Source organism: Mustela nivalis (assembly GCF_964662115.1).
Source record: "Mustela nivalis genome assembly, contig: HAP1_SCAFFOLD_405, whole genome shotgun sequence".
In the NCBI taxonomy this organism is placed as follows: Eukaryota; Metazoa; Chordata; class Mammalia; order Carnivora; family Mustelidae; genus Mustela; species Mustela nivalis.
The window spans coordinates 385,131-398,698 of NW_028136247.1; the positions used below are offsets into that span (position 1 = coordinate 385,131).

At 37.3% G+C, this 13,568-nt stretch overlaps 1 protein-coding gene across 1 annotated transcript in view; it reads right to left on the reverse strand.

The window, feature by feature from the left end:
- LOC309857125 (phosphatidylinositol 3,4,5-trisphosphate-dependent Rac exchanger 2 protein-like) overlaps positions 1–13,568 on the reverse strand; it is a 159,138-nt gene that overhangs the window by 27,450 nt on the left and 118,120 nt on the right. Inside the window, exons 4-5 of the mRNA XM_082749985.1 lie at positions 5,498–5,599; positions 1,997–2,158 (exon numbers count right to left, since the gene is read on the reverse strand). Of these exons, the coding sequence (XP_082606111.1) occupies positions 1,997–2,158; positions 5,498–5,599 (264 nt within the window). The remainder of the gene's footprint in view (positions 1–1,996; positions 2,159–5,497; positions 5,600–13,568) is intronic.

Consider the following 13,568-nt stretch of genomic DNA (forward strand, 5'->3'; position numbering starts at 1 on the left):
GCCAACGTTGGTGGCATCACAATTCCGGACTTCAAGCTCTATTACAAAGCTGTCATCATCAAGACAGCATGGTACTGGCACAAAAACAGACACATAGATCAATGGAACAGAATAGAGAGCCCAGAAATAGACCCTCAAATCTATGGTCAACTCATCTTCGACAAAGCAGGAAAGAATGTCCAATGGAAAAAAGACAGCCTCTTCAATAAATGGTGCTGGGAAAACTGGACAGCCACATGTAGAAAAATGAAATTGGACCATTTCCTTACACCACACACAAAAATAGACTCAAAATGGATGAAGGACCTCAATGTGCGAAAGGAATCCATCAAAATCCTTGAGGAGAACACAGGCAGCAACCTCTTCGACCTCTGCCGCAGCAACATCTTCCTAGGAACAACGCAAAAGGCAAGGGAAGCAAGGGAAAAAATCAACTATTGGGATTTCATCAAGATCAAAAGCTTTTGCACAGCAAAGGAAACAGTTAACAAAATCAAAAGACAACTGACAGAATGGGAGAAGATATTTGCAAATGACATATCAGATAAAGGACTAGTGTCCAGAATCTATAAAGAACTTAGCAAACTCAACACCCAAAGAACAAATAATCCAATCAAGAAATGGGCAGAGGACATGAACAGACATTTCTGCAAAGAAGACATCCAGATGGCCAACAGACACATGAAAAAGTGCTCCATATCACTCGGCATCAGGGAAATACAAATCAAAACCACAATGAGATATCACCTCACACCAGTCAGAATGGCTAAAATCAACAAGTCAGGAAATGACAGATGCTGGCGAGGATGTGGAGAAAGGGGAACCCTCCTACATTGTTGGTGGGAATGCAAGCTGGTGCAGCCACTCTGGAAAACAGCATGGAGGTTCCTCAGAATGTTGAAAATAGAACTGCCCTATGACCCAGCAATTGCACTATTGGGTATTTACCCTAAAGATACAAATGTAGTGATCCAAAGGGGCACATGCACCCGAATGTTTATAGCAGCAATGTCCACAATAGCCAAACTATGGAAAGAACCTAGATGTCCATCAACAGATGAATGGATCACGAAGATGTGGTATATATACACAATGGAATACTATGCAGCCATCAAAAGAAATGAAATCTTGCCATTTGCGACAACATGGATGGAACTAGAGCGAATCATGCTTAGCGAAATAAGTCAAGCAGAGAAAGACAACTATCATATGATCTCCCTGATATGAGGAAGTGGTGATGCAACATGGAGGCTTAAGTGGGTAGGAGAAGAATAAATGAAACAAGATGGGATTGGGAGGGAGACAAACCATAAGTGACTCTTAATCTCACAAAACAAACTGAGGGTTGCTGGGGGGAGGGGGTTTTGGAGAAGAGGGTGGGATTATGGACATTGGGGAGGGTATGTGCTTTGGTGAGTGCTGTGAAGTGTGTAAACCTGGTGATTCACAGACCTGTACCCCTGGGGATAAAAATATATGTTTATAAAAAATAAAAATTAAAAAAAAAAAGAAAAAAAAAAAAAAAAAGAAATGATGAAATAATTGCAATGAAATGCAATTTAAGAGATTAAGTGGCCTTAAAATTAAAATCATCATCAAACACCTAATTTAGAATCTGAAAATAACAGTATCATAGAACACATATGGGGCATAACTCCCCTTCCTTACTCTCTCCAGGTTTTAGGCTATGTACTTACTGACCAAAGGAGGGCAGGATAATCAAGATGCACAAATACTGAAATACCAAAGCTCATAACCCACACAATATTAGAAGGTTCTATGACAAAGCTTTCAGGTTGATGTAAAGTCAGTTAACTTGCCACTCTAAAGATATTTAAAAATGATAATGACAGCACTTTGCAGAAATGGTTATAGCCCTCTGGCATTATCTGTTAAAATGACCATTTATGGTTCCATCCAATGTCAACAATTCTACATGCAGCACAAGACATAACAAAACTATTTTAAGCTCCATTGTTGAGTAGAGTGAATGTACCTCCCAGCCTTCAATGTGAGACTGCCATTCCTCTAAGACTTCTAACTTCTCCATCTGCCTCTTGGCCTCATTTATGTTGGAACAGACAGCTTTCACGACTTGGAGGGCTTCCATTACCGCTGCGTAGTCACTGTGTTTCCTTGGACTCTGCTTCAGCAACTCCTGTTTATACACACAAAAAAATAAATCGCCCTTTGATCTTCAGCTTTCTGGTATAGCATGTTCAGAATGGCCAGGAAATGAGAACTGCAGAGATTGTGAGAGTCACTTTCAGAAGGGACATCACAAACTCCACTAAAATTCAGATCAAAAACAAAGGTTGAATCAATGAATATACATTACCCTGACACACATTTTGCAGCTCCTTTAATTTTTTTGCCTTAAAATTATTTTGTTTTAAAAACTAAATTAGATTTCTCCTTTTGAATTGTCAAATATCTCACCTGCAGCATGTAATTTGTTTCTAAGATTGACCTCTGCTCCAACAGAAATAGAACTCTGTATGTCTTCCTAGAGCCTTAGCGGAACATTAAGTCATTATATAAATATGTCTCATAATATCAAAAATAATTTCAATGCCTTATTTCCTAATACACCTTTGAGAAACTACAAAAACATGCCATAAGTAAAGCAAAATTTTTAAATAATGTCTTATACTCTAGCAAAATAAATAACTTACAAGTTCCATTATACTCCATCACTAACAGAGCAATTATGCTATTTTCACCAAAAACCTGGTTTCACTTTCTGCAATGAATGAATTGCCATAAGCCCCGCCACAGATTATTTTTTTTGTTGTGGTTTTGATTTGATTTTGGGGGGCATTTTATGGTTTTTTTTTCCCATTTAGGATATCAGAGCAAGCGTGATCTTTAATATTTTAAATTTAAAGGTTTTGTTTGTTGTTTAGAAGCACAAAATTAAACATCTTCACCCACTGTGTAGACAGTTGTGACCACATTGCTTTTTAATCAGTCATTTGTTTCTTTACTACAGTTGCCATCATCACGTAACTAACACAATTACAGAAATCCTGGGGCAAGTCTTTAAAATAATTTTCTCAATTCTTAATATCCAGTGGGAAATTATGCAGTTGTTATACTCTCTTGAGGGCTGTTACTGTTGAAACTTCTGCCATAAACTTTGACCCTGCATTCAGTATGTTCAAACTTCATTCTGCAGAGCTATCGCCAGAAGAATACACATTGCATCACTCCCAAGATAAAATTTAAAAACTTATGTTGGATCACAAATCCATAAAAGATATATGCTAGCTTCTCTAAAAATTCTAAAGTGCAGAAGTATTTGTAAATTATGTGAAGTGGTCAAGTCAGTCTGCGGACTGTGATTTGAGGTCCTATGGAATTGTGCCCAGTGGGTATCCATGAAGTTGAGACATGAATGTAGACAATGTGAAATAGCAAGAAAAATAACTAGTAATAATCTTTTGTCAGTTACTTTCTATGAACCCTGTACTGGTTGGCCACACCAATAATTTCAAGTTCCACAAATATGACCAATAGTTTAACACAAAGTGTAACCCCTAATGTTTTTCTCTGAATATATAAAACCAACCAAAATCAAAGAGATTATCAGCACAATGGTACAACAACAAAAAAATTATCAACACCAACATATCTACTACACAAGTAAATAGTTTCTTTGTGAAGATAATCATCCAAAGAAGGGGAAATATGGCATCTTTCCACTTCTTGAAGGAGCGCTGAGTTGATCATTTTCTTCCTAAGCAAGGATGTGGCCATTATTCTATCTGTTGAGAGGTCAGATCAGCCAACCCTCTCTGGTGGTCATCCCCATCCAGAAGTTATTTAGAACAACTACTTAGCATGATATCCTTCTCTTAATATCACTACCCCTTCTGACTCTTAAAACAAACAGATGCCTGGGATTGCTAAATCAGGTCCAGGAATAGCTGATGTGATCTGAGTCACCAAGTCAAGAGTCTGAAAGGACTCTCAGAAAGACAGGAGTCATGTTTGCCCCAACCTTCCTGTACTGAAGACCATATTAAAGGTCTGCAGAACTGAAGATCCCCATGTTAGCTTCCCTCTGTGGCTTAGCCAAGCAATTTTAACTTGTTTTTTTAAATAAGGAGAAATTGTTTTCAAAGAAATTTTACACAAAAACCCAATTATGCAACTCATGGAAGTTGTAGTTAAAAAAAATGTATTTTAAGTTCAAATTCCTTATATTTGTTTCTCAAAAAGTAAATCAATAAGAACACCAGTTAATATGTGCATAACATATTGAAATATTTTAAATTTTTAAAAATTTAAAGAAGTAGTTAAACTATTAAGATAAATCAGAATCAAATATATATGAATAATAATAGCTAACATATACGGAGTACATACTGTGCTAAATGATTGGCATAACAGTTTAATTACTATTTTTATGTAATACATTTTCCATATGTGTGTATATATATGTATATACACACATACACAGACATACACATCCATTATACACATCCTTGCAGACATATGCTACAATTTCATCATCATTATTTCTGTTTCATTAATAAAAACCCAAGGCTTTAAGAAGTTAGATTATGTATTCAGTCACACAGCTAGTAAGCAGAATACTTAGGATCTGAACTCAGAGCTCCCGTGCTCAACCACAAACACAAACTGCTGCTGTAGTTCCAAGAAGCACCATTTCCAGAATTGCTATTCCAATCTATTCACATATTCTTACAGTACAAGCATAATTAGCACATTAAAATATGGCGCCTGGGTGGCTCAGTGGGTTAAGCCACTGCCTTCGGCTCAGGTCATGATCTCAGGGTCCTGCGATCGAGTGCCGCATCGGGCTCTCTGCTCAGCAGGGAGCCTGCTTCCTCCTCTCTCTCTCTGCCTGCCTCTTTACCTACTTGTAATCTCTCTCTGTCAAATAAATAAATAAATCTTTAAAAAAAATATGTTTTTCACAACACTTTTAGTCATTGTAATGAGGCAATGGCCTACGACCATTAATGTGTCCAGAGGCAGTACTTGCTTAGCACGGTCATTCTACATCGTACCATTTATTGTCCCATGTGACCCACAACATTTCCTATAATACTGATTCAAAAACCAAACTGTGAAATTATGTAACTTTCACTTTAAGTTCATTAGCATCAATGGGGAAGTCAAAAAATAAAACAATAGATTTACTTAAGATAATGAACCCTGTAGATAATATGCAATATAAACTTGTCATAAGATATTTAATGGGATCCATCTTGAAACTAATGCATTTACTCTAAAGAAAACTCAAATGGATACGTTTTATACAGAGAGCACTAAAAGTCTCCTTTCCTAAAAGATTTGTTTCCTAATCCATATATATGTGATGAAATAGCTATTTTCCCTAGTAACTCTGAGCTGCTCTTTCTTCAGAAAATCAGATTATTTAAAAGAAAAAAAAATTAAAGCAAAATATGCAGCAAAATATGCAGATACAAGAAAGATACTACAGTAAAATAAACACATAAAATACCTTCAAAATGAGAGGGTATTTGCAAATTCTTTGTATTGGTGTTACTAAATATCCTTCCAGGGGAACATCTGTATTCTTCCGTCCTCCAAGTAGCATGCAGTTCTGCAGTGGAGATAAAAATAATCATAAATTTTTAAAGCTGAAGGCATGAAATTTTCTTTTATCATAAAATTTTCTGTCAAAAACTTGTGAAAGCCTTTCTTTATACCTTCTTTCTCTGAGATGAGCCTGTGAAATCACAAAGAACATTTACAGAAGACAACGAGAAGTATTTTCATATCACGTTAGTTATAGAAACCAAAATATGTTTTAAATACATACCTTTAAAATTAATTTTCATGTACTATCCTCTGAAGTCTGAAGAAAAGAAATAGGATAGAAATGGAGGAATAAATGATGGGTAGGTGGATGGATGGATGGATGGATGGACAGATGGGTGGATGAATGGACTGATGGATAAATAAATAATAGACACAAAGATACACAGATCAATCCTGCTTATAAAGGGAGTTGTGTTGTAGCTGAATTGTGGTGTTGTGCTGTGTTGTAAAGAACAGGGCTGGAGACAACTGGGTTCTATACATCCTCACCACTGACTAGTGATGTAACTTTGTGAGGGAGTCCTGTGAGCATGAACCCCACTGTTGCAGAACTTCCCAGCAGACAAAGGGCTTCCGAGAACTGTTATGAACTAGGAGATGTTATACAGGATGTTATAACCGACCACAGATAGACCACCAGGACATGGGGTATGTGCTACAAACAACATCAGCAGCAGCAGACGAGCAGCCTCGCACGTACAGCAGACCGCAGATTAACCGCAAGCGCCTTTGACGCAGTGACTGAACTGGCATATAAGCAACACTGGCCCTCTGCTTGTCAGAGGGCTCTTGGGACACTCTCACTCAGATCATCCTCCCGGTCGATGCACCCAAAAGGTGTGCTCCAGGGAGGGGATTGGTCACCTTATCAGTCGATGCACCCAAACGGTGTGCTCCCGAGAAGGGGATCGAGCCCTCTCCCTAGCCCACATGGCTAGAGTTGTCTGTCTTGTATTAGCTATTGTGTGGTACATGCTAATAAACAGTTTTCGCTTTCAGTTATTGTGTGTGACCCGTTTGCTTCCACCATCGGACCGGCTCACTCCCCTGGGAGCTCCGTGAGTGGCAGAGAGCTCCCACTTTGGGTTGATTTCAGAATGCTAGTTTTCCTGCCTGTAAAACTGTCGTGTTTTAACCAAGTGATTGCTAAATTACTTTTAGTTATAATACACTACCAGTGACAATGGCCAGCCAGTCTCTGAGAAGGAGGTCAGGTATGATCACCAGAGAGGCAAGATGAATGGAGAAATCTCAAAAGCAGCAATCAGAATAAGATGTAATAGAAGAGAGAATCAACTCTGATTAAAAAAAAAAAGCCTATATCCTCTGAAGCATCTTGTCTTTATTTCATAGTTTAAGTATCAATTTAAAAAAGAAAAAGATTAGAAACTTGTGCCAAATCCTTTTCCTACAATGCCTATCAGAGTGGCTGGCAAAAAGAAAGTAGTCAATAAATATGTAATAAATGGAGAAAAGGGCTCCTCAAATATCATACTGATAATTTAACAACCTTTATACCAGCATTTTACAAGGGTTGAGACTACTGTCCTACATACATTGAGAAGCGAGACCAAGAGCTAAACAGGAAAGGATGAAAAAGAAAAGACTGGGGGTAGCAGTATATGCCCCCACCCCCGACTGTCGTGAGCAACTTGGCTTTAGCCAAATGTATTCATGTCAGCAAAACTAACATCATGCCTTTAACTTCACCCAGACACTTTAGAAGACAGGGAAGCAAAGAAATGTTCTGACTCAAGCATGCTCTTTGAGGGCTTCATCCCCCATTGCAATCAGTTTACCAAAATATTTTTTCCAACCCCACATGGTGCTGTCCCCAGAGGAACCATATGAAACACAACCATGTACATCTCACTGTATTTCCAGTGATGTTTCAGCATCCCTACATAAGTTAGCACCCCTTATAAACACATCCACCCCTTTCCCCATCCCTGGGTTGAAGTACCCTAAGAATTTCATGACTGCTTAACACTGTTATTTCCTTGTCTAATAGGCCCGTACAGATCATGGACTGTCTTCATAACAGCAGAGGTGGGTTGTCACTTTAGACTGGCTTATGAAAGCCAACTCTCTCTCCATGCGTCCAGAAAGAATATCTTCTAAATGACCTCCCAGAGATCTCCCTGATGATGAAAACGGTGGTGGCATATCCAAGTATTTATCACCAAATCTGTAAGCTCTCACCTGTCTTCCCAAGGGTGACTGTTATTAACCCCCATTTTACAGAGATGGAAAATGACACCAGCGATGTAATGAATTTCTTAAAGTCATTCAAGTAATTAGAGGTCACTTAGTACCAGAGCGGGAATTATAAAAGCCAGGTTTCCTACCAGACTGTGCTGTAAGACCATATAAAAACCAGCACTCTTCGGACTTTACTGGCATGGCTTGACACAATTCAGTCAATAAACTAGACCAAGGGGGATCAAAGAGTTGACTGTGCTGAGAAAAGACCGGATTCACTAAGACAATGAAGCTCTAACACCTCCTAAAAAGCCCTAAAATTTTAGTGGCATAGACACCTCTTCTGGCTGTGGCAGAGAAAAGGGATCAGTAAATCCTCTTCCAAAAAAACCAAACCAAACCAAACCAAAACAACAACAACAACAAAAAAACAACTGTAACCTCAGCAAATTGTCAAAAATATCAACTTCAGAGCTCTGGAAATCAACTAAAGTCAAACAAACAAACAAAAAAAAAACGATATTTTTATTCATGAAAAACTGTGGAAATTTCAGATAAGAAAGGTGGGAGTCTATAACATTCTCACAAGAGCTTCTCCCACCTTCCCTCTGCCTCCTCATGCCCCCATCCTCCTCAGCTCACCCTGCCCAGTGGCCCTATCAAAATGGTGCTTCCACAGTGGCTGTCCTGCAGTGGCTCCATCAAAGGGGCCCTGACATAGTGATAGACCCTGAAAACCTGCTTTCAGGTAGACCCTTTACTGCAGAGGGTAAATATCTCACTCCTGAGGGCAATGTCAATAAAGTTAGCACACTCTATAAGAAAAATGGAGAATGCCCACAATTCTGTTGGCCTGAGATTACAGCCCTCTTTGGAGCAGATATCAGGCTGTGCATCTGTAGAAAAGACCCAAAGGGGAAGGGGTATCCCCATGGAAATAAAGACCTAGATCTGACTTGTAAACTGCCTACCCTTTGAATGTCTCCCCCACCCCCCACCAACTAACACATAGATCCATAGACAAGATGATTAACGATGTTTAGTCACCTCTGACAAACCACCAACAGAACTAAGTTAAGCAGTTACTGTAGTCACCCCCTATAAAGAAAGGCTAAATTATAAAACAAACAAACAAAAAAATGAGTAGAGATAGAAGCTGTACATACAAGAGTCACAGGTTCTTAAATCAAGTCCAGGAAAGTTACAACAGCAAAACAAAACAACACAAACAAAAAACAAAAACCAACTTCAGGAAATAGACTTGATAAATTAAGATGAATATTGTTCTTAGAGCAATCACACTAAACACTAAAAACACTAAACAGTAAAAAAAAAAAAAAAAAAAAAAAAAAACCTAAAAAAAACACTAAAAAACTAAACACTAAAAAAAATAGTTCAAAAACAGCAACAGAGGAGATAAAACAGTACACTAAGGAAGGTAAAGGAGGAACAGAGGGGCAACAATAAAAACACATACAGAAAAAACAGTAAAACAATACCTGTCAATACAATATCAATAATTCAGTTAAAGATCAATGAATGGAACACTCCAATCAAAAGTCAGAGATGATCAGGCTGGATAAAAAAAGCAAGATCCATAATGATGTACTATAGTTGGCTAATTGAATTTAAATAAAATATACTTAAAAAAAAAAAAAGGTAGGATCTAACTATATACTGTCTACCAGGGACATGTTTTAGATTCAAAGACCTAAATAGTTTGTAAGTAAAATACTGGAAAAAGATAAACAAACAGTACAAGAAGTGTCATGGCTATAATAATATCAGCCAAAACAGACTTTAAGAAAAGAAATATCCCGGGGCACCTGGGTGGCTCAGTGGGTTAAGCCTCTGCCTTCAGCTCAGGTCATGATCTCAGGGTCCTGGGATCAAGCCCCACATCGGGCTCTCTGCTCAGCACGGAGCCTGCTTCCCTCTCTCTCTGCCTGCCTCTCTGCCTACTTGTGATCTCCATCTGTCAAATAAATAAACAAAATCTTTAAAAAAACAAACAAATAAATAAATAAAAAAGAAAAGAAATATGCCTAGGGACAAAGAAAAACATTTTATGATCAATAGAAATAAAAATACAAGCACTTTCAATGCGTATATATTTAATAACAGAGCCCCAATACATATGAAACAAAACTGACATAATTGAAAGGCAAGACAGACAATTTAACAATTATACCTATAGATTTCAATATCCTACCCTCAATAACTGACAGAACACCTAGAGGAAAAGACAAAGAAGAGAAGAACAACACTATGAACAAAACTGACCTAACATTTATAGAATATTCCACTCAACAGCTGCAGAATATGCATAGTTTTTAAGCACACATGAAGCATACAGAGAGGGGGAAAAAACAAAAAACTCCAGGACAGATCACATGCTAAGCCATAAAAATGTCTTAATGAATTTAAAAAGATTTAAATGATTTAATTATGTTCTCTGACCAAAATGGAATTAAATTTAAAAAGTCAACTACAGGAAGAAATTTGAAAAATTCCAACATTGGGAAATAAAATAACAGAATGTTAAAACTGATGATTCTAAGATTTTACCCTACTGACAAGCTCAAAAGTCAACAGGCCAGAGATTTCTGGATGCTGGAAGAACACGTGAAACTCCTAAGCCAGAGCTACAGGACTTTTTTCCCCTTAGAGCAATAGCAGTAGCCAGAGTATCATTATTTGGGGGCCAGTTTGCCAAGGCTCAGTTCCCAAATTGCAACACAGGGAAGACCAGGTGGCCCATGCACATGGGACACCAGGAAAGGAGACCTAAGGCTAAGAACCATGCATCTTTCATGAGGTCAGCAGGCATGACTGCCCATCACTTAGGAGGAAGAGAATATCTCTACTTTCTGATATAAACGTCCCTTATATTGTGATATAAACATCCTTTAAAGATCAGCCAGAACAAAAGCAGTCAGTCCCTCCACTCAGAAAATGTGCAGGGACACAGTCCCATGCAGAACTGCCTTCCAAGACAAACTCTAAATAAAGAATAGACTATAGATATTACAAAGGAAACTAGACCTTTTCAATAACAAAACATATGTAAAATTTTAGGGAATAAAACTAATGCAGTGTGTAGGGCAAAATTCATAGCTTTAAACACCTACGTTGGAAAAAGCAAAAAGGTTCCAATAAAAACTCTTGACAAACTATGAATATAGTGGAACTTCTTCAACTGTAAGAGGACATCTGTGACAACAGTTAACATCACACTTCATGATGAAAAACTGATTGATTTCCCCCAAGATCAGAACCAAGGCAGGCATGTCTGTTCTTATCACTTCTATTCAATAGTAAACTGGTTCTAACCAGTGCAAAACCCAGGGAGATAAAAAAGACAATTATATTGTAAAGGAAGTAATATAACTGTCTTTACCCTCAGATGACTTCATTCTATATGTAAAGTGTCCTAAGAATCTACCAAAAAACTACTAGAACTAATACATGAATTTAAAGCACATGATACAAAAATATACAATAAACAAAAATAAATAAAAGTCAAATGTTTATATGGTAGCAATAAACAGTCCAAAAATGATATTAAGATCATTCCAATCACAACAGCATCAAAAAGAGCGAAATACTTGGGAAAAAACTTAACAAGTAAGAATAAAACCTGAATACGGACTTCTTAAATAAAATGAAAATATGTTCATAGGGAAAAATTTAATAAATCCTACTTCAACAAAATGTAAGAATTTTGATTTCCAAAAGATAACATTTTTAAACAAACCACACTGAGTGGAAATATTCACAAATTATATGTCAGATACAGAAGGTGTATTCCAAAATAAAGAACACTTGTAGCTCAATATAAGATAAACATCTCAATTTAAAAATTGAGCAAAAGTTCTGAATAAGCATTTCACTAACAGGATATATGAATGTCTAATGAGATCATTGAAAGCATACCTGATATCAATGGTCATGAGAGAAATGCAAATAAAAATCATCTTGAGATAAACTACACCCACTAAACCAGCTGTAATTGCAACTGTTAATACCATGTGTTTGCAAAGATATAAAGAATCTGCAAACATACATTGCTGGTGTATATGGCACAGTCATTTTGGCAGTTTCTTAAATATACACTTACTATGACCTAGCAATTCCACTCTTAGCATCCATCCAAGAAAATGAAAATATCCACACAAAGACTTGTACATGAATGTTCATCTCAGCATCGTTTATAAAACAGTTCAAACTGGACATTTCCTGACTTTTTCTATACTAATACCTCTCTCCAAAAAGATCTTCAAGGCCCATCATTAAACTCATACCTGCTTGCTGACCAAAGCCCATATACTGGCAAATGGATAAATAAAATATGGTATAGCCGTACAACGAATACTATCCAGCAATAAAAATGAATGGCATATGGATACATGTCACAATGGGGATGAACCTCAAAACATTTTACTCAGTAAAAGAAACCAGGTGTAAAATATTACATTGAAGGATTCCATTTGTAAGAACTATCCAGAAAAGGCAAACTACAGAGATTGAAAATAAATCAATGATTGCCTAAAGTTTACAGGGGTTGTAGAGATGGGCCATGAGCAGGCATGAGGGATGTGCTAGAAATCTCTATAACTGGATATTGGGGATTATTCCTCCACTCCACAATTGGCTAGATATTATTGAATTGTACACTTCAATGTGGTCCTCACTGGCAATTAAATTGCCCAAATTACTACCAAAATATGCATTTCTTTGTGCTATCCTGAAGAAATGAAACATAGATTCTTATTCTTTCTGTGGAAAGTGAGTAAAGAATTTATGCAGGAGAAAGGTCAATCTTTAAATTTCTTTTCTACCATATCCAGGATCTGCTTCCTTCCTGTGACTGCCCCACTTACAGCTCTCTTAGAAAAGCAAATGAAACCCTAGGGAGCTGAGGGATATAAAAGCGATGATGAGCATAAATGTCTTCTCTCACTAAGAATCTGTGGTTCTCACAAACAATTCATAGTCAGCCAGGAGAGGGCATTATCAGTGTTTGCCCATCCATGAGCTCCTGCCAACTCTCTCCTCTTACGATTAGAGTCCTTTGGGACTCTAGTCTCCTAGGTTAGACACATTTAAAGCATTGTCCCATGAGTACTTTTTACACCACACTGACGCTAGTCCTTGGTTCCTTAGAGAGCCTATCAACAAATCACAGCGTATGGTAACACTCATACATATACTTACCAAAAAAAATTTGCAGATTGTTCTTATTTTGTTAAGTTCGAGAACCAATTTCTCTGCCTTCTCATGGTTACTACAATATTCATCATATATACGAAACTTGTCTTTCTGTGAATTTGAATAAGGATAAGTTAGAGAGAGTCATGGCAGTAGTTACTTGGAAAGATTAACCTGTATGATGTTTGTGAACATACGCTATGTGTCCAAAGTGTTTACAATATTTTGGGAGCTCTATTCTATGTATGTATCTAAGCACACTTTATTTATCAATTTTCTCTGATTCAAGAATAATAATCTAAGAAAAAAGGTTATATTAACTAGAGTCCAATATGATGTATGCAATACTAAGTAAATGAGCCAAATGGTAGCAAATTACAGAGAAGAGAGTGCTTAGCTTTCCTGAGAGGGTTCAGATACAGCTTAAAAAAAAAAAGTAGTATCTGAGCAAGGTTCAGAGAGATGAATCCATCATTCCCAGGCAGGGTGAGGGAAGAAAGCATTTTAGGAACAGGGAAAAGCATGTGCCTGATCATGCAAGAATAGAGAGACCTAGT